General features: G+C 42.3%; 1 protein-coding gene across 2 annotated transcripts in view; it reads left to right on the top strand.

Annotated features, from left to right (window-relative positions):
• Nucleotides 1-22,272, top strand: part of sbf2 (SET binding factor 2) — a 91,106-nt gene that overhangs the window by 35,451 nt on the left and 33,383 nt on the right. For both annotated transcript variants that reach the window (XM_053413914.1, XM_053413990.1), the window contains exons 4-17: nucleotides 2,074-2,208; nucleotides 2,574-2,684; nucleotides 4,049-4,154; nucleotides 7,543-7,675; nucleotides 8,824-8,932; nucleotides 9,284-9,397; nucleotides 9,675-9,752; nucleotides 10,017-10,130; nucleotides 10,905-11,033; nucleotides 11,961-12,059; nucleotides 12,217-12,421; nucleotides 12,604-12,713; nucleotides 13,595-13,744; nucleotides 20,090-20,158. In XM_053413914.1, the coding sequence (XP_053269889.1) occupies nucleotides 2,074-2,208; nucleotides 2,574-2,684; nucleotides 4,049-4,154; nucleotides 7,543-7,675; nucleotides 8,824-8,932; nucleotides 9,284-9,397; nucleotides 9,675-9,752; nucleotides 10,017-10,130; nucleotides 10,905-11,033; nucleotides 11,961-12,059; nucleotides 12,217-12,421; nucleotides 12,604-12,713; nucleotides 13,595-13,744; nucleotides 20,090-20,158 (1,662 nt within the window). The remainder of the gene's footprint in view (nucleotides 1-2,073; nucleotides 2,209-2,573; nucleotides 2,685-4,048; nucleotides 4,155-7,542; nucleotides 7,676-8,823; nucleotides 8,933-9,283; nucleotides 9,398-9,674; nucleotides 9,753-10,016; nucleotides 10,131-10,904; nucleotides 11,034-11,960; nucleotides 12,060-12,216; nucleotides 12,422-12,603; nucleotides 12,714-13,594; nucleotides 13,745-20,089; nucleotides 20,159-22,272) is intronic.

The raw sequence follows: 22,272 nt of genomic DNA on the forward strand, positions 1-22,272 counted from the left end.
TTTTCCCTCGCAGAGCCAATATTGAGACCATCTGAACACCCACAAGCATTCTGATCTTAAACTGTGATGCGATCAGTCAAGATGTTGGTGCATTGCTATCTTGAGGCGGTGGAAAGTAATTATGCTTTTGACCCACAAAAATCTGGTCTGATTTCAGTGGCGCAGTATTTAATATTGTTTTAAGGGCACAACATCAAGTTAGTAATTTCACCCACATAGTTGGGTGCGCAGCTCGTAGCACAGACAGATGGTCTGACTGCGCAGAGTGAAAGTGTTTCCTCTGCAGAGAAGCGTTCACTTGTACTACCACCCAAATGTGATCTTAGAATAGCCTCCCAGTGTAACCCATCTGAACCAAGCACCTTGAGCAGCAACCCTTTTTGGATTCGTACAAACTGTAATGCGCTTGAGCTTCGATCGCTAAAGTCATACAACCTGTTTCAAAGTTTTATTTCTGGCTACTATATTTATACAACCATAACCCTCTATAAACTTGATACGTGTGTTTCTAAAATAAAAAAGAATATTATGTGTAAAGTTATGATAAGTATGTGACTAGACCAAGACATGGTCACTTTAGGCACAGTACAGACTGTTATATATGTATAAACCGTATTCAACCTATATATAAATCATTAGATTTGATTAACTTCTCAACCACAGCTCCATCTTACTTTAATTGTCAGTCTTGTGTTAGAAATTTGATGAGCCTATATTTGACCTCATACAGACTTGTTCCTGCAAAGTAAACACTACTCCCTGGATTCAGTTCATGGCTCTGACGAGGCTTCTAGAAACGTGAGGGTGTTTGGACAGTCTTTAGCCTCTAAACCCACATCCTTATCTGCCCGGTTGGATTCCAGGGGAGTCCAGACAGGCGGCGCAGGAATGTATTTTGTCTAATAATTGAACCAAATCTTAAGAATAATGGTGAAATGTGACCTTCATCTGAATGAGATATTTTGATCCCGTGCTCCTCAGTCCTGAGACACTGAAGCACTTATGGCATGTTTTCACTGCCTGGAGAAATATACCAGATTGGGATAAGGGCTTTAGTTTGGAATGAGCGTGAAGAGGTCGGTGAATCAGTGCTCGGATAGAGCACAGGGATTCTCAATAGAAATTTAGATCTCAATTAGAACCAGATTGCTGCCCGTATAGAATTGTTGGGGTAGAGGTCGATAAAATATTTGACAGTGACAAAATAGAGTTAATTTGATCTGAATTCTGTAATTGTTAAAGTCTGTTCAAAATCGGATTTTAAACTGCATTATTGCCTACAATTACAATTACTTAAATTGGGATTCTTGCCTCTTTCAAGGGAGATCTTTCATTAACCTCATTGTAATTGTATTAAACGTGTTGTGTTCATTCAGTTAATCGACTGGGATCAAAAACTGTAAAGGGACTGTTTGGGAAATGAGATTAATTAATTAAAACTTTCATAAAAGTGTTTATCCTCTCTTGACACAACAGAGCATTTTTAGGAATATTTGGAAGTAGATATTTTTGTTTGTACAACCAACTTTTCCGGTACTCAATTGATTTGGATTTAATTTTTTTTAATCCACAATAGAAGGCCGCATTAGGTATGGATTTTTGGAGGCGTATTCCAATATGATATTAGATAGTTAAAAATGTTTTTAATACCAATGCATCGGCCGTAAAAAAAAAAAAAAGGCAATTATTAGTAATATTTCTAAGCGATGTCATACTCTGTTGTCAAACTGTCATGATATGCAATTAAGACTTGATCATTTACATCAAACATACAGTTTTACTATAAGTAACTATAATTATGAATTCAACAATCAGGCTCTGCAATAAACATTAGTCAGTATTAATACACATTATTCAGTATTTTCACGAGATAAATTAAGTTCCAGTGGCTACTTCAAGAAACACCATTAATTCCAGTTGCCTATGTAGGCTACACATTTCATGATTTTGTTGACTGAGAATCTTTGTTTCATGAACCATGCTGATCTTCATTCGAGGTCTATTCTCCATGCCTCAGTGATGAACTCTTCAACTGAAATTGTGTTTTTTTGTGCTTGTTTTTTGATATTTCAGGGATCAAAGAGTATCGAGGCTGACGAAGATGAAGATGAGGAGGCAGAAGAGGATGGACTGATCCAGCCAGCTCAAGTGTTTGCACCAAAGAGTCTCATTCTCGTGACCAGGCTGGATTATCCCGAAATATTCCGGGTAATAAGACACGACGTGATTAAATCTTGATTGAAAATATTTTTCTGTCTTGTCCAGAAGGAATATTCAGATATTTTTTTTTACATACTTGAGTAAAGTGAACGAGATAGTATAAGACAGTAAAGCCTACGTACGTCAGATCTTTTCATTCCAAAGTTGATCACATTGAGTCATGCTATCTAAGGCAATAAGTGCTCCGCTATTAGAATGAGCTAAATAAACTGAGCTATGACGCCTAACCATTCTTGTCTCATGGCCCAGATAGAGTAAAAGCAGACAATGATTAACAATGAGCTTCAATATTAATGTAGTTATCCTCTGTGTGTATCCATGTCTTACTAGTATTTCACTGGTGTCTCTCGCAGGGCTGCTTGGGTCTGATCTACACCGTCCACATCGATAGCCTGAACTTCCCATTAGAGGGTCTGGTTGCCAACCTCTTCACATTCCAGGTTCCCGTTGCTGGTGGATCCCAGGTACGTCTCACCTGAGGCACAGCCAAAGTGCAGCAGTCTGCAAGACATGTCACACTTCTGCTACCGGCCCAGAAGGCAGACCCGACCAGGGGCTGGACTTGATGCCTCGATGGTGCAGCCACTAAAATGATTTATGCAGCCAATCAGGAGCGTCTGGTTGCCGCAGGCATACATTTTCTAATACATATTTGTGATTCTTTCCATCGTGTTGCTCGAAGCAAAATACCTCAGTCTAAAGTGAGAGCAATAACAGCGACGACCTCTTAAGCTGTGTTAATAGCAGTTAGGACAAAAAGTCACAGCACTAACATGCATCATTACTTTTCCTGCTGCAGTTTGGTGTCAGAATGTGAAGATGTTAATCCAGTGAACCAGATAACAGTTTACTGACTGACACCTTTGAAAAAATAACTGTCAAGCAAGTGACAGTTTGTTTAACATGAGCCCCGGGGCCAGAGCGCATGTCTCACAAATATGTTAAATCACTAGTAAAAGTGTGAAGGAATCCTCATCACCCCTACGACTTTGATATTTTTCTATTATTTAGTTTTCTATTCTACCAGCCACTGGAAAAAGAGAAATTGACCACATTACTTCAGTACTGGCCACTGTTCACTGTCTCCTTTTCAAATTCAGCATACATTTTACGGTTTTATTAATAAAAACAAATATTTAGAAGGGCTGGCACCACCTAATTAATTTGAACTGTTCCACCATCATTCCTGAGCACTGAGGGGAACCAGCCAGGCCTTTGCATTGGCTTACCCCTAATCTCAGGAGCAGCTTATACATTCGTGTTTAAACATTGCTTAACACCCACTTCCTCTCACTGGCTTTCAGTTCCAGTTGAGTTTGAGACCTCGATTTACATAATTACTGCTATTGTGCAATAATTTAATTCTGTATTATTTATAATGTTTTTATTAATAAATGTATTCTCTGTTTCATATAAATATTTGTATATTCTATAGTTTTATCGTATTTTAAACCTGTTCAACACTAATGTTAACTGTGATAAACTTGCTTTCAAACATTTCCCAGTATTGCATCACTAATTTGACTTGAATAATCAGTGAAGGGACATTTCAGCAGAACAGATACACTCCTTATGAGTATGTTTTAAAAAAATATATTTTAAAATGAAAGGATGTTTTTAAATGTTAGGTTCCTGGAACTTGTTGCGTGTGTGTGTTGCACCAATCACGATCTTTAGCTCAGTGAGAAGCTGACTCATTTAGATGATCAGCCCTGTCAGCATGTGTCTCTTTTAATTGATGCAGCTCTGGTGCCCACAGAAACCTTCTTCTTTTCTTTTTTTTCATGCCAACTTTTCTCATCTTTGCTGCATTTGTCTTTCCTTACAGAAGCTGTTCAGCCTGGGAGCAGGAGACCGGCAGCTCATCCAGACGCCTCTGAACGACACGCTGCCCGTCACATGCAAGAGTGTTGCTCTGCTCTTCCAGCAGCTGGGTGGGTCCAGGCACTTTGATAGCTACTGACTGGTCATCATGAGACAGGATGAGACTTGAGTCAGGACATAACTTGTTAGTGACTGTGGAACTGAATCCCGACAACAGCATGTTGATGTGTCACTTATTTGTTATTTGCCACATGATTTGTTAAAGGAAGAACAGTTTCCTGCTGCCGGATGTCACATCCACACAATTCTTCTTTTTGGCCTTTGGGGAATTTTGTATAGTTTGTGTTGCTGGTTGGTCTTATCTGAGCACTCACACTCTAAAAACATTTGTCTTTAATTTCTGCTATAGTTTTCTTAGCTGAATTTATGCAGCAGATTATTGTCGGTGACATATTTTACATTCGCTCATTGTTGATCCTTATCAGATTATTGGAGGCTCTGCTGATCACATGGTGATAAACTACTGTACTTTACGACTTTTGCAGTAAGCCCATAAGAATTTAGATTAATTCTGAACTGAATGTGTCTGAGGCAAGATTATGTGGTTTTCACTGTGTCCCATCCCAGGCATTTTTTGTCCGGGCAAGAATGTGCACATGATGAAGATTTGATTCAGTTTGCTGGTTTCACGTTTTCTTTGCACAATATGTTTAGTCAGAACATAAATAATTGGTGCTTGTGTTAGAGATACAGGCCTGAGTCGCTGTGACTCATACTGTACAGTTGGTAGTTCCAGTGATTGGGGAGTTCACTGTGCTCATCTGAAAAAGACAATTTGGTATAAACCATGAACTGAGCCATTGTTTTATTTATTTTAATTTTTTTTTCCACTTTTCAGGTCTTCCCAGAAAAATCATATTTAACTTTCTGCAACTCTAGGCGAACATCTGTGGGACGAGAGGGAAATTTAATATAATTCACCTGAAGTGCGATTTGTAATGGAAAGTTGGCCCCTACAAAACCACGTTTGATAAGAAGAATGTGCTTGAAAACAGAGTGTGTTTTATTTCCTGCGTCTATTAACACCATCCTCCTTTTGTTTGGACACACTGGGGAACATGCGCATGGGGGGTACTTACACGATACACATGTGATCAGGGTCATGTGGAAGTCAGTCACTTGTGGCCGATCTGGAAACACGGAACAAAAACAATCTTGACTTAATACCCAGTATTGGTGGTCAGTGGTCCGTCAGTCTTCGTAAGCTGGTTTCCATTAATCAGTACACAGCAGTATGTGAACAATGAGTGTTAAGTGCTGTTGTGCTCAAGTCCGACTTGCTTTACTTATAGTTTCATGTCATCTGAGGTCAGAGTATCACGACAGCCTGGTCACTGGCGTAAAGTAACATGTTTGAACCTTTACGCTACTATATTGTTATTGTTTATTCACTACTATTATTCACTTTTGATAACAAGCATGTGCAGAGTAAAACAAAACAGGTGATTGCCAGGCCTATGTGACTGAAGTCGAACCTTAACAAAACTTTGTCCAAACCCGGGCCGACCCCTCAGGCTCCAGTCAGGTATCCACACTCTAATCTGCATGCTACTGAATGTTAATTTCCCGGCTTGAGCCTGTGACCGTACCATTCTTCTTATCCTTCTCCTGGCAAGAAAGCCATTCATCCTATTTATCTCTGCAAAGGATGTTGTGTTCCCATTTGCTTTTGTTTTGTTTGTTAGCACGATAATGGGAAAAGCTACTGAACGGATTTTATTGACATTTTCTGGAGAGGAGGGGCACGGTCCCCGGAGGAACCCATTACGTTTTGCAGCTAATCTTGATAAACCGACATATCCAGATTTCCTTTTCACTTTTTAACATGTCAAAAGAGGGCGGAGTTATGCTCTCTCCTTTGTACATTTCTTTTCAAAATATTTCACTATTCCTGGAACAGAAGGTTAATATATGATCAATGAAGTTAATGCCTCGGTCTGTCTTCTAATTATACAAGTTTTCGGTTTTCCGCTGTTGCACCAGTAAATAGCTGTCGAGTCAGGGTCTCGTTGCATTCAGGGTGAAAGTAACGGTCAGACTCAGACAATGTCTCAGTTAATCATTCTTCGTCCCTTACAACTGCTGAGGAGAAGGTAAATATCCCAAGTCAGCTGATCAGTTCCACTCGCAGAGAACAAGTGCATCCTTCCCACCTATTAGGTCATCCTCATGTCCGTATAAGGACGGGCGAGGAGCTGTGCAGACAGGCAGGTCGGCCCATCGCCTGCGGGTGCACAGTTCACCGGAGTCACTAGAGAGGAATGTGTGTTAAACATGTCACACTGGACAGGAAGTACATTCCGCGGGGCGAGATAAAACCGGCCGTCAACAGCCTGTTTGTTGTTTGCTGCTTTTGTCCCGGGCCTGTTCCTCTTTATTTAAGGGTAGGAAATGTGTCGCTGTTTCCAGGAGATAAGTCAACACCTGAACCTGAGGTGTGACTGTGCATCCTGAGTGATGTGATCACATGACCAAGGCACAGTCTTGAGCGTCTCTTTTAATAGAAAAAGCAACTTTTGGACCCACCTTGTCCAAAACAGCTGAATTAATTTAGTTGGTATGGTCGGTGGCTCATTCACCTTCAATTCTCACATTTGCTTGAGGCTTGTGTTTCCTGTTTATCACTGAAACGCTCCACTGAGGCGGCCAAACATCCAGACCCAGCGCCCCCAGTGGTGCGGATACGTCTGCCCGTGTTCCTCTTTCCTTATCACTGCGACGTGTGATGAATCGTTCTGTCAGTCGCTCGAAAGGAAACAATAACAGGAACTGTAAACTTAGAATTCTTCCTGATTGTCACATCAGTATTTGAAATATTATTTATACTGTGCGAGAGTGTGTAATTTCCTTTGTTTTCTCGGGTATGATTTTTCCCATAGGCTTTGCATTCAGTGTTTAATATAAACTGTCCGGTTGGTTGTGGAAACTTATTATTTTTGTCTTCATGCGCCAGCAGCCTACGTGGGTTTGGATAATAGTGGACAGCTTGCAGGAGTTGTAATCAACCTTTTGGCTCCTTTATTATATATCAAACCATTTGAAACTGACATTAATAAAGAGTTAATATGAATTTATATTTAAACAGATTTAATCTTAATTTAAGGATAAGTGAAATAGTAGTCTTTCAAAAGAGTCTTTGAAAATTAAGATTTAGCTCAAATTGAGTTAACTCTTCGGATTTCAAAATGAGACCACTCCCGGAAATTGCACTCCAGGTTTGAAGTATTACGACAACCATCATGATAGGGTTGCTCTGCAGCACTGCCAAAATTACAAAATAAATCTTAAAATATTACTTTGTTCTAATCTGTGTTCAAGGTTAGAAAATTCCTCCGCAAATAGCCACGAGTGATAAATGATCTGGAACAATGTGGCAGTCGCATTCCAACAACTACCGCCCTCATTTTCATTACCTCATGTTTTTTTTTCTCATTCCAGGAATCCAAAATGTTCTATCCCTGTGTTGTGCGGTTCTGTCAGAACACAAGGTTTTGTTCCACTCCACCAGTTACCAGAGGCTCGGCGAGGCGTCCCGCGCCCTGGAGGCACTCATGTTTCCCCTCAAGTACAGGTGAGCGTGTGTCTGACCCCCCGGCAGCGCGACGGCTCCTCATGTGACTTTCCACTGCCTCCTCGATCGCCGCTCAGCCTCCTGTGGATGATCCCACTGATAATTAACTTTGCTCAACACCTCATTCAGCTCAATAAACAGCTCACAGGACGTCCACTGCATGGGTTCACCCCTTACGGTCACACTTTGTTTAACCTTGTACATGTTGTAACTTTCAAGGGATTTTCCACTCACTCATTCTAAAAATGCCCTTCTTCTATAAGTGGCTTTCATTGGCACAGTGAGCATTTTCTTTTCCAGTTCCAGTTCCATTTTTCCCAAAAAGCCATTAAGGTGATGATCAGGGCGAGCACATAATGGTCACGTGATCAGTATAGACAGGTCTGCACAGATCATGAAACCGTTCACCTGGCTGGAATTTTTTTTATACTTTTAACACGATTCATTAGCCATGAGACATTAAAGGCTTTTTAACCTCACCACCTTCTTGAGTGCCTCAGATTCCTTCATTCTAAACCTCATTTTTCACAAACTGTCATGTAAGGCAATGTAATCCTCTAATGTTCACTGTTTTGACTGAGGACAGTAATACAAGAGGCAAGGAGACGGTGCTCCAGTGATTCATCCTACAGTTAATGGACATCTTTTAAGAATAGAAAAACCATACTGATAGTAGTACAGTATCAATAGGAACTCAGTGATCAATGATGGTGTTTCTCAACATTTTGGCAAACATATTCTGTATATTCTGCGAAAGGAGAACATACTCATGGGTTTATCAGTAAATGTATCCATGTTGCTCTGCCCTAGTTGCTATTGTTTAATGACACTAGTGCCTGATCCTGATACTTTAAATGTGACCTGCAGCAATTGAGCCGCGTTAAGTAAAGACCCTGAAGCTGTTCCACCACTGCTGCACAAAGAGCTGATCATCTGAGAACCACACACAGCTACTAACTTTTCTCTCAATGTGATTTTATTCATTTCAATTTTCTAATAAAAAACAGTCAAGCACTTCCCTTGTACGTTTTCTAGGCTCTCAGTTGCTCAGGCATCCTGGAATTATCACCTCTCTCTCTCTCTCTCTTCTTAACATACAGTACTTGAACATATTCCGTGTATTCATCATTATGTCCTCATGTGTTCAGTTACCCGTACATCCCTATTCTTCCATCGCGGCTGCTGGAGGTCCTGAGCTCGCCCACTCCCTTCATCATCGGCGTGCACTCCATGTTTCAGACTGAAATCCAAGATCTGGTGAGTTGGAACGTGTCGCATGCATCCAGCAATCTCTCTAAGTTGCGTGCAGAACTCGTAGATCATAAGTTGTGCTTCCAAACACATGTAAATAATTTAGAAATAATTTTGTTATTTAGAGTCTATTTTGATAGAAATGATAACGATGCATCGTGGCATATTAGGATTTTGTTTTCCCTGCTGTCGAGGGGAGAAGAAGTTGAAGTTTTTGTACACATGAGGATGTGAATAATCTGCCTTTTAACAGGATGTTTATTTAGTTGGTTTTGGAGAACATGTTGCACCACACTGTACGACCTCCATCTGCAATCAGACCACCTGACCTGCTGCTGTTCTGTGTCCGTTCACCAGTTGGACGTTATTATTGCTGACCTGGATGGAGGAACAATAAAGATTCCTGAGTGCATCCACTTGTCCCTGCTTCCTGAACCTCTGCTGCACCAAACACAAACTTCCCTTTCTCTGGTAAACACAAACACACACTCATACATGGCACACATGTAATAACACACATGACTGCTTTAGAAGTGAGCAACCTTAAAAAGTACGTCCTTGTTCAGCCACAGTACATAAATTAATGCAAATTAATAATCATCAAAACTGCTGGTTGATTTATGTTCTTGCTTTGCTGTCTTATCTGAATCATGTGATACATTTTCCAAGAAGAGTTGACTAATGTTGCCCTAGCAGTTATGCAATGTGGAAATAAATAAATTACCGGGAAATAAATGTATTTTCTCAGGTTTTGCATCCTGATCTGGAGATAGCAGACAATGCGTACCCTCCCCCTCGCACTGCACCCTCAAACCTCAAGTTGTTGGTAAGTCTTCATCGCTTTAACATGCCCTTCTCCTCCTCCTCTTCCTCCTCCTCATCCTCCTCCTCCTCATCTCACACATGAGGAGGACACCTTAACCATCATCAAACTAAATATCTTATCGCTACGAGGTTACAGTCACTGACTGATTGTAACGACTACCCCTCGAGACAAATAACATGTATGTTGCATAATTTACCCATTAGAATGCAATCGTGGCATAGCAGTTTGATGACTCATGCCTCTGTACATATGTGTGTGTTCCAGGATAAGGAGGTGAGGGCCGTGTTTCTCAGGCTGTTTGCACAACTCTTCCAGGGCTACAGGTCTTGCCTGCAGCTCATCCGCATCCACTCTGAGCCTGTTATTCATTTTCACAAGGTAAGATAACGACCTAACACAATTCCCACTGTTGAAAGTCCGATTTTGCACAGAAACCTAATTTGCCAGCATGTGACCTCAGATTAAACCCTCCTCGGCAAACAAGTTGTACTGTAAATACCGGACAGATAAACCTGTCAGGGATGTATAGAGAGTGTGTGTGTGTGCATGCATGTGTGAGTGCGCATGTTGTTTCACACGTGTTGTCGAGGCGCCATGACTCCTCAGTGAGGCTCTGCCTTTGTTTACGCGAGCTTGGGACACAGTCCTGTGACCTTGAGCGTGGCCCGGCGATGAGCCATATGAAACGCATTAGGTTTACATTTTTGTTTTGTGCCGGGGATTGTGTTTGTTCGTGTCTGTTGGTGTTTCCGTGGCAACTCCGCAGCACATCATCCTCAAAGTACCCCACATGGATCACATTATAAACAAACGCTCAGCTTAGTCGCCTGGAATTGCTGACTGGAGGCAGCTTGAGTGAACTGTGCTTTATCTCCTCTCCCCACAAGCACAAATAATTACGCGTAAAGTAAATGAATTCGCACAAAACGGCAAGATTTATTTCCCTTTTTCCATGCGCTGCAGAATCAGTGATTTCAGAAGGAGAAGCTGCAGGTGTCAGTCCCCACCGCAGGGAAACTTTTGTAATCGTATTCTGAAAATGTCTGTAATCATTCTGCTGGTTTCTCAGTCTACAGTTTACCCATATAAACAGGCTGACATTGCTTTCCACCTGTGTGCGATTGTAACTGCTCTGATTCTGACATTATCCAGACTGCCTTCCTGGGCCAGCGAGGCCTCATTGAGAACGATTTCCTGACCAAGGTTCTGGATGGCATGGCCTTCGCTGGCTTCGTCTCGGAGAGAGGTCCCCCTTACAGAGCCTGTGATCTCTTTGATGAGGTACGGTACCACGACGCTCCGCTTACAGCCGGGCGCCATTAGCCTTCACTCCTGAAGTGGGGGACTTCATACACAGACGCTGTCCTAATTCCTACGTGGATAAGAAACTATTTTTATTGAAGTCTAATCGCATCAAGTCAATCTGTTCATCCAGTGACCTGGTTATTAACTAATCAATAAGGTCACTGTTGGTTATAATCCGAGGTGTAATGATTCTCCAAGCCACAGTTCAGTTCACCTAATATGAGGTTATAAAAAAATAGTTTAATCGAAGTAACTTAGTTTAAAGACAATAAAGTATATACATTGTGAAGTGATTTAAAAAATAGAGCTGATCCTAACTTTAAACAGAACAAGAATACCTTTCACCACCAGTCACCTTAAATTAAAACAAGCCTTATAGCTAAGGATACATCAGTGCTACATGTTTGTGATAGTTACAGGATGGAAACAAGCCTGCACCCAGATTTTTATATGGATCTGCCTGATATTGCATAAAACTCAATACCAACCCCTCTAAATATGAATTCTTGACATTAAGTTGAATAAGTCTGAGAAATTAACAAAAATTGAAAAATGCCTTATCTTCCACTGTGAAAGAAAGTGAAAAAGAAATCCTGGATTAGTCCCCTAATCCGGAACTGCACTCAAATGTTATTTCTTCTTTCCTGTTCCATATCCCATCCTTCCATTAAGTATGGGAGAAATCCATATAGTGGTTTTGGGTAATGCTGCTTACTAACAAATAAACAAAAGTTGCATCACAGTTTCTGACTCAAGTCGTTACACCTCTGGTCGCCCTGCAAGAACACTGTTCATCAGTAAAACCTTGGGATGTGTTCTACTTGATGATGATGATGATGATGCACCTATGTAACAGCATATATTACTGTTTGATGTTTTCTTTATTGGATGTATGTTTTCTAGCTGGTGGCCTTAGACACTGACAGCTTTAAGGAAGAAGAGGTCGGCCCTAACAAGATGCAGAAGCACATCAGGGAACTGTCAGAGCAGCTGTACAGAAACGTAAGTCTTCATGCACGGAGCTGCAACTCCTCTTTGCTTTTTCCTGGACAGGGCAGATGTCCTCGCTTTAGCACGCTCTACACGTGTCTGGCTTTATAGCCACTATATTTACAGCCGTGTATCATATTAATGCATGTTTGCCCTTGATGTACTGTAGGAGAACCCGAACCCCCACATGGCATTCCAGAAAGTGCCTCGGCCCTCAGAGGGATCCCACCTCCGCGTGCACCAGGTGCCCTTCCCCCGGCTGGCTGATGAAAAGGTGGAGAAGATGCTGCAGGAGGGCGTGGCTAAACACAGCAGCGCACCTGCTTCTGTACGGCTCGAGAAGAAGTGCGTTGTTCCTGCGGGGCCTGGCGTCGGTAGGGCCAACTTTTAAACTGCTGGCGTGTTACAAAACGTATCAGCCCCTCTGCGTCTGCATCATTATGAATATTACCTAGATAGTAGCTGTGGTGGTAGTGGTGATAGTAACTGTGCCTTTGACTCTGTTATTCACACCCTGCAGTGATTCCCCTCCTGTCCTGTGCTTTCTGTGTTCCAGTGTCTATTATGGGTAAGAGTGGCTCCGTGTTTAACAGCGCACGCAGGCTGGAGGTGGTGCGGAGCTGCATCTCCTTCATCTTTGACAACAAGACCCTGGAGACTGAAAAGGTAATGCACAGTGTCTTTCATCAGTGGGGCCAATCAAATGAGCTCAAGTACTGCAGGCAGCTGCTCTATGTATTGCACCACTCCAGCAGGCAGCTTCAGAGCTGCAGAGAGCCGCTCTCTCCTCACCTCCATCATCCTAATATCTCCCAGCTGACACACAAGCACTCACATACAGAGAGGGCTAGAGCCGATGCCAAAACACTCTCTGAATCCATGTCGTTATATTGCTAACTTTGCTGAGCAATAACTCCTGTCACATGGGTTTTTCCTCTAGAAGCATTCGTCTTACACAAAAACGTCTGTTCAAGTTTTTCCTTTATATTGGCCCCAGGAATGTAAAGTCAGAGGTGAACACTCTCCCCAATATGCGTCCAGTATGTCTAAAGTGGGATGGTTGCCAGTTGCTTTATGTTTCCCCTTGGCTTCGTATAGGAGTTATGTAATCCATTGTGTCCAAATGTAAGAATCCATAGCAAAAACATGATCCAAAAAACACATTTACCAAGTGCATATCTCAGCCAGTAAGCGAGAGACAAACTAAAATGATCCATATGTTTACTGGAAGTGATGCCTTGAAGAAGTGGCAATGAATTCACAAAATGTAATCATACACTTTCATTGCATTTATTTTCAAGATATTTCTGCATCAAGTATAGACTCGACCTAAAGCTTGTAAAGATTTTTTTTTTTAATTTGATCATATTCTAATCACTGTGAAGTCAGAAACAATGTCCCATAGTGTAAGCACTGACTTTTGCATCATTATGATGACATCATTATGAAATGGGATCAATCACATATTGATGCTTGCCTCATTCATTTTGTTTAAAAGTATCTTCTCCTTTTACTAAAGCCCTCCGTGTCTGTGTTCTCTTCAACAGACGCTGCCGGCTGCACTGCGCGCACTGAAAGGCAAAGCAGCTCGCCAGTGTCTGACTGAAGAGCTCAGTCTTCATGTGCAGCAGAACCGAGCCATACTGGACCACCAACAGTTTGACTACATCATTCGTATGATTAACTGCGCCCTCCAGGTGAGGAACAGACAGAGCACGAGTCACAGACACACCTCTTGCATCCATACTGAAGAGAGGCCATGCAGCTAAAGATTTATAATATTACAATATTTTCCAGATATTGATGTAGAATAAGTCAACTAATCATAACTTACTGAACATTAACTTAAGATTAGTTGAGTCATTTCTGTCTGTGTCAACTCGGCTTCATTATGTGACATGATATGACAAAACTGTCGGTGTTATAGTCTTGGGCTCAAGACAATCGTGAGTCATTTCTGACATTTGGTCGCCTGAATAATAATAATTTTAACAATAGTAATAATAATTAAATTATTAATTAAATAATTAAACACTGAGGGAACTTCATCACACTCTTGATTTCAGGACTCTTCATCAAAAACTACTTTCAAAGAAAATATTAGGGAGAAAACTACATCATCACTAGAATCAGTTTCTAACCTCAGACACATAAGCAAAATTGAAATTGCATCATACATCAGAAACTGTGCATGTTGTCAAAATTATATATATATATATACTATAGTCCATAGTTAAGGTTTGCAGATGTTATTCTTTTAGGCTTCATCAACACACGTGACCAAAACTGATCATAGGAATCAACTTAGAACATTTCGCCCTTTTTATTTATTTGACCCGAAAAATATCTATTGACAACATTCACTGTACAGTAGTACGTGTCTAGATCAATATGCAAATGTTTTAGTGCTTTACCCCGAATTCTCAGCAGATGCCATTTTTTATGAGCCGTATCTGGTTCTAATAGAGCAAATAGCGATGTTTAAGTGGGGCAGTAGTGCACATAACCTAAGAGGCACAAGCCGAACCCTTTCTCGTCAACAGTATTTATATCTTTATTCTCAAGTTTGTCTTTGTTTACATCAGCCTGGCAGTGTGTCAGCGCGTCTCGACAGTGTTGCTCTTTGTTCATCAGTGTGTTTGTCTCTTCCTGGTCCTCATGCCTCGGCTACTTGTCAGAGTGAGTAAGTCATGTGTTTTTGCGCAGCTCATAAAGAGTCAGTGAGGCTTCACTCAGCCCGAGCAGCCAGATCTTTATTGGTAGTTCCTCAGGTTTTACGGCCTTGAATCAGCCCCCTTCCATGGATTTAAAATATTTTAAGGAGTCCTCACAGAGTGCAACTTTTATGGAGCGACTTCGCATTCCAGTCATTCTTTTTATTTTTCCTCTTGATGAAAAAAAAAAGGCAATTAATCCCACAGTCTCCCCGGGCCAGGGACATGCAAGGTCGTCTGACGTGATATTTGACGTGTCCACAATTACACAACAGGTCAAAATGAACTTAAGTGCAGCTTTCATGACTTTGGCCAATATAATGTCTTCTTTTGGTTTACTATGTAAATGAATCAAAGTAATTTATGCCTCGCTACGTAAGCAGGGTGACGTGAAATAGATAAACTGTTGCATCATCCCTCGAACGCTGCACAATCTTCATTTCCTGGAGCAGAGATGAACAATGGCAGTAGTTTGTCAGTTATGTGAATCGGTTGAAAAGCCAAAAAGACACCAATCCCTCTTCTGCATGACCTCTTGAGTCAGGACTTGAGTTATATTCCAGTCTGAGGTGACGTGAAGCTGCGTGCTGTTTTGATGTACAATTGTTGTGGTGCTATCTGATGGCCAGGCAGTCTTTTTTTGCTCTGAAATGAGATCCTGATGTGTTAGCTTTTTGTTGGAACCAATGCGTGATTAGGGTGTTTTTTTCCCCAGTTGTTTCAAAGCAGGACATGAGATGATTGTTAACAAAATGATGATCAGTAGAGTGAACCCCTGCAGAATGCACTGAGGAGATTAAAATGGAATGCATGAGTGTAGTCGGAGTGACACAGCTCTTCTTTAGTCGAGGACAGATTCTGAGAAAAAACTGGTAATTGTCTCGCACATCTGGAAATACAGATGTAGTCTGTACTTTATCTACTGTTTTCAACACAAGCTTTCAAAACCCACACTTTTGATTTGATCCGCTCATAATAAGAGAAGGCGACAGAGGTCTGCCTCACTGAAATCTATATATGTTATAACCATATTGATGTAATTTTAAAGACTGACTTGTCTCCTCTGGCCTGCTGCTGAAAAACCAATCAGCCACACATGGGGGGAGAAGCAGTAATTTCACAGATGGAGAAGAGACTTGATGTGGAGTGCACTTTATTTAACTGCAGCATGGGGGACGACATAGTCAGCCTTTCTCTCATTTGTCTTTATTCTTTTTAGATTTTATTGTGTATTGTTTGTCTTTATTTCTCTCTTGCTTGAACATGAAAGGCAGAACTAGTTGTTCCCTTGCTTTCAGTTCTTAGTCTCAGTTGACTTGTGAGAGATTTGTCTCCGACAAGCTGTGAAAGGAATATAAATAGTAAATTGCACGGCCAGTAATTACTTTCATACTCTGCACTCTGCCCTTTCTTTCTACGCCCGGCCACATAAGAGACCCGAAGCGAGCGATATTAACACAGGGAGTGACGAAGTTGTGCATGTGTGTGTGTGTGGGTGTGTGTGCGTGTTAGAGATCCTTCAGTGCCTAATAAGCCAAAGTGACCTATTCTTTCAAAAATGTTGCTTGCTCTTTGTACAATGACAGCATGATACCTCATTTGGATTTCTGGAATACATGTTGATGTGACACAGTAATTCGCAATGACATCATCAATAAGAGGCCAGTTGCAACATTTTCTTGTTTGTTGAAAGTCAACTTCAGGCTGAATGACATTTCTGTTGTCTGGTTGCAATAAGGGTTTTGTGTCAAAAGAAGGTTTTGCAGGCGAGCCGGAGGAAGTGGTACGAAAACTATGCAATAGGTCAAAGGTCACAACATTTGAGTCAGATGGTACTGTGCTGTGTCAGTAATTGGTCATTTGTTTTTCATTCTTCACATTTTTTATGATTCGCAAAACAATGTCGAGACATCCTCTGGAATGAGTTAACATGGACCAAAAGTTTACACTGACGCATTTTTTCCTGTTTAAACATCTGTTGTAATCCTTATCTGTTTCTCTGCCACGCACAGTAACAGCAATCATTAAGGCGTTTGAGTTAATTGCCCGTGTGTGTGTGTGTGTGTGTGTGTGTGTGTGTGTGTGTGTGTGTGTGTGTGTGTGTGTGTGTGTGTGTGTGTGTGTGTGTGTGTGTGTGTGTGTGTGTGTGTGTGTGTGTGTGTGTGTGTGTGTGTGGTTGTGTGTGTGTGCCTGTGTGTGTGTGTGCCTGTGTGTGTGTGTGTGTGGGGTGCTCCCAATTTTAGAAGTAAACGTTGCGCAAGCCATGTGGGGGAACGAGCCCTGCTGTGGATGTATCCTGGCATCCCAACCATTTCCTGTCAGATAGGATTATGAGCCCTCTGTGCTCTGCTCTCAGGGCCGAGGGCCTCATGATGGTGCTCAAAAACACTCTGAATGGCAGTTCACTGTGAGGAGAGGGGGAACGGGGCGGGAGGTCCATGGGAAGTGGCCGCAACCGTATGGAGTCAATGCGTTCTGCACGATCCCGGAGCTTGATGCGGAACAGTAATGTGCAGCGGCTGCAGGATATGGAAACGCTGGAAAAGTGAATGGCACTTAATGTGACTGTCCTGTCTGAGCTGATGGACGAGAGCCCCTACCAACTTGAGCCCATGTCCCCGCTGGAGCCTGAGGGCTTCCTGCTGGAGTTGAGTCACTGTGCACATCTCCTTTAACAGTGAATACGTGACTTCGTTACATTTTTTCATTTTTTCATAAATTAGTTTTTTGCTGTGAGAACATGGCCCCTGTCTGCCTTGATCTTCCTGATGGAGTGCCTTTGCGTAATATGGTCACTGGGAATCTGCACTCAGGATCATTCCCATGGTCTGATAACGTCACTAAGATGCACATGCATCCGTGTGTCCAGGTAAACATCAGAGTTAATCAGATTTCATGCTTCCCCCCCTGGAAAATCTGTTTGTTGCTCATCTTGAAATCCCGGAGGTTGAATGTGTGGCTTATTCCTCTTTCTATAGCCGCAATTAACTCAAACAGTTTTGTTTTTCTATGTCCACAAGTACTCGTCCGTGTCAGCTCTTTGCTCAGTTTTCCTGGAAAGCGCTAACGTCCCTGAAACACACAGGAAGCTCTTGTTTGTTCACATCCTCCAGAGTTTGTGTGTCACATGTTTGAGCTTCTTGTTTTTGCTCGCTGCATACATGTCTGACACAGAGCGGCTGTGTTAGTCATCATAGACCCTCGCAGCTCCTGCAGCCTCTAGGATGAGGGGAAGAAATGGTGGGACGTACAGTAGATAATGGGAGGAAAGGAAGACGGCAGGGTGTCCGTGCAAACAAACACGGGGGCTTTGCAACAACCCGCCATCCCTCCATTCTAGAAATCCTGAATAAGAGAACACAAATGCACCATGTGGATCCGTTTCTGCTCAATCCCAATGATTGAGTCCACTTCTTTCACTTTTCATTCAGTCTGATTCCAGACCTGCTCCAGATCTGGTTTCTTATCAGTTCTTCTTTGTTAGTTGACCTCCCAAGCTTTGGAGCTGTCACTTAGCCTCTCTCGCTGCTTACAGGAGATTAAGGTGGAGGTTTGCAGGTGATAATAAGTGGGGTTTAAGTAAACCTGATCATGTCACTTTACCTGAGATACGACGTGTTGAAACAAGCACTTGACGTGTTCCTAATCTGAAGCACGCCTTTCTTTTTCTGAGCAGAAAACGTCTGAGTCATACGTTGCCGGTCCAGAAACCCTACAACATGCATTACTGTACTTCACCCGTGACTTTGGTGTTTTGTTGGATTGTTGGAATACTACTTGCATGTGCAAATTTCCACTTGTTGTTCTATTTTGTCTGCGGTTTGTGAACTCCTGCGACCTGCTGCATTGTTAGGTCCGGCTGGTAAACAATGCGTTGGTGCCGCTCCAGGCTGGAACATTTCACCGCAGCCCAAATAACTGCAAAGAAAAACACGAGCGACAAGAAAAATAAAACAGAAACTATGTTGCCTGGTCGACGGGGGGGCCAGGCTTTCATGTGGGACTTGTGTTTTGCATTTTCTCCCTCCTCTTTCTTTTTTTTCAGAGGAATGGCGGTAATAGAGCCCCCCCCCCCCCCCCAGAGCAGACCGCTATCAGAAAGTGCTGCATTCCTCTCCCTATCTCTCCCACCAAAATGAAACACTGATAGTGTGGAGAACAACTTAGCCACAAGTCAAGATTTTCATTTTTGAAGGAGATATTTTTTTTTTAAAGAAGAGGAAGAAAGGAAAAGACATTTTCTGTCCCTGAGGTTCCACTGAGGGTTCTGAGGTGCGGCACCACGTCAGAATCAGTGCTGTTGTTGTTACAGTCTTAAATCAAGTTACCTCTGGCCAGTCTCATTTACAGGGTTCAAAAAAGAAATCCCTGAAAAGCTGACCAGAGTTAAGTACCAATTTCCTGCGAATGAAGTACTTTTAAGTCCAGCCTGGTCCCTTCCTTTTATTCTCTGTGATCTCCAAGGGAAAATTTGGTTTGGGCCCCTAAGTCCCCCGGCCGGCTCTAAGCCTCTTAATGTACCATTCAACCTAGTACAATTCTCTTGAGGGCACCATCAAGCGCCGCCTCTTCGACCTGAAACAATTCCAAATACAAAGACAGGTTGGCGTGGTGCGTGGATGCCAGAGGGGGAGCAATCCTCAGCTATTTCCTGATTTCAATTTTTAGAAAAGAAAATGATTTTCCGGCTGTTGGATATCCCTGCGTTGGCCAGAGAATTTTATCATATGATTGAACCAGGAATTCAAAACATAAAAATGACCAATAGACAATTGTGTCAGGGCAGGGATTGTATAAGGCTATTGAAAGTCCCCATAGTTGAGCAGAGTGAGTGGTTTCTGCAGATATGGTTGTGTTTTTTTTGCATCACAAGGACATTTAACAAGACATTTAACAAGACAGGCTTTATATAACAGGAAGAGATGTTTGCTAAAGATCCTTCACCCCTCCCAAAGTTCCCCCCAGATCACATCTCTGCAATGACCATCTCCAGCAGCTCGTCAGTCATGCAGTTTCTTCTTAGAGTTTCACATTTCAGGATACATGCATTCGTTATTTCAGAATAATGGTTTTCCTTTAAGCTACCAAATCTGACAGAAACGTTGTCCCGTCTGGTTTCCACTGTGTGTGTGTGTGTGTGTGTCTGTGTCTGTGTGTGTGTGTGTGTGTGTGTGTGTGTGTGTGTCTATCTCTGTGTGTGTGGGACCTCTCTGTTGGACACCAGCGTGGCTCCTGTCGGGGCTCCATGTAAAAGGTGTTCACAGAGCTGTGTAACATGTCTCCTGCTGTGTTCTGCCCTGCTCACTCTTCTCTGTGTCCGGCCCACAGGACTGCTCCAGCTCAGAGGAATTCACGATGGCCGCTGCCCTGCTGCCCCTGTCAACAGCCTTTTACAGGGTAAGGAAACAGAATAGTGTGTGTGTGTGTGTGTGTGTGTGTGTGTGTGTGTGTGTGTGTGTGTGTGTGTGTGTGTGTGTGTGTGTGTGTGTGTGTGTGTGTGTGTGTGTGTGTGTGTGTGTGTGTGTGTGTGTGTGTGTGTGTGTGTGTGTGTGTGTGTGTGTGTGTGTGTGTGTGTGTGTAAGACCCCATTCGACCCCGGTCTGAACATCTGTCCTGAGGGATCCAATCGCTAGTGGTCAGAGCTTCATACAGGTCTGAATGCACCCAGATGTGTCCTGAGATCTGATCACTCAGACCACATTGGGAGTTGTTCTCATATGAAGGACCACCTGCTCAGCTGACGTTCTCTGACTCACAATGAAACACATTTTTAGACTTCAAGGTGTCTTTACTTACAATTTTTTTGTTGCCACCGCAACAATATCAACACTGATCGCCACATAATGGTTCTTTAATTGGCTAAATGTATCATTCCTTCATTCAGACCCACCTGATTCTGCTCGGCCTCTCTCTTGTTGACGCCGACACACAATGACTCACACACACACACACACAAACACACAGACATTGGACACATCTGTATACTCAGACTTGCCGAAAACAACATTATTCGTTCTGCACGAACACGGAAGTCGTGGAGCAGGATAGTGAGAACTGATCACAATTCGGGCACAATCGGAGCATCATTAAGGACACATGTTAATACCAGGTCTGAACAGGGCCTATATGTGTGTATTTGTGTGTGTGTATGTGTGTGTGTGTGTGTGTGTGTATAAACTACACCATTTGACTATACAATGTCCTGCTCATTACTGATCAGGATCCCCAGTCTTTCACAAACTAATGAAACGTATACTTATTAACACTGTTAGAGCTGACGTTGTGTCAAAAAGGAACATGAGCCAATGTACTGCTAAGATATTTTAGGAACCTCAGTTATCAGAAGCTTGTTGGCAGTGGACAGGGAGAGGGAGGACACTTCTCTCAACCCTTTGACCTTTGCTGATCCCAAAGCATTTAAATGTGGAAGTCCAGCCATGGCACTCTGCTTCCAAACCACATGATCAACCCATGGTCGCTGCCGTGTTTACCGCCACTGTGTCCCCACCGCTTGCTCATTGCCATGGCGATAGACACAACTGTGCCCATGGGCTATTTGTCGGGTACCGGTGCCATGACCGGATGGGCAGGACTTGGACCTGGCCCGATCTCCAAAACCGCATGACTCATCCAGTTCACATGCCACAGAGTGATGCAGCCCTCTTAGGTAAACTGTATGTGTTGGCCACCAGCACTGAAACTGAATCGCTTACTTCTTTTACCGGGTTACAAATAAACACCTATATAAGTCATAGTTATTATTACACAATGATAGTGATTTCTTGCTTTTCTCATTCTGAACTCTATAAGTTATTTCTTGTTTGGTGCGAGCAGTTGCTGAGAAAAAAATAATATTTTGAGAATGCAACAGACGTTTCTCTGATGCTTTCAGATGAGTGGAACTGGTGTCGAGCTTGAGCTCTGCCTCGCTCAACGATGATAAGTGAAGACTGGTCAGGAGGGAGCCTGCTGAACTGATTTGTAATCTTCAGTTTATTGGTGCAAAGATCATGTAGTAGGTCTGTGAGGAAAAACATGCAGCTGTCTGTTTTTATTGGATAAGATTGAGAGGCGTGCGTGATCCTGACCGCTCACAACTGATCCATCACATGTCTCTGGACGTGTTTGACAACCTTTATCTGCACATTTGAGTAATATGAAAATTAGCTTCAGCAGTTTGGTGACACGATGGCCTTGATTTTTAAAGAGCAACACTGCAGCTTCACAACAATATGCATTTAAATAGCAGCCAGTTGCTTTTACAGTCATTTCAAGTTTTGAAAATATACCATCTCATCATTCTCCCTCCGTCCTCAGCCTGTTTTATTTAAAATGAAACTTTTGAAAAGACCTGTAAAGAAAAAGTAGCTTGTACTCAGATTACAGTAGCTGTAATATATTTATATATGTTAAATATATGGTAAAGCAGATATGATGAAATTAAAAGGAAATGTCCCATTACCTTGACTAAATTGAGGTCTTACTCTGGGTTTGAACATTGTTGAAAACAT

Source organism: Pleuronectes platessa, chromosome 1 (genome assembly GCF_947347685.1).
Source record: "Pleuronectes platessa chromosome 1, fPlePla1.1, whole genome shotgun sequence".
In the NCBI taxonomy this organism is placed as follows: Eukaryota; Metazoa; Chordata; class Actinopteri; order Pleuronectiformes; family Pleuronectidae; genus Pleuronectes; species Pleuronectes platessa.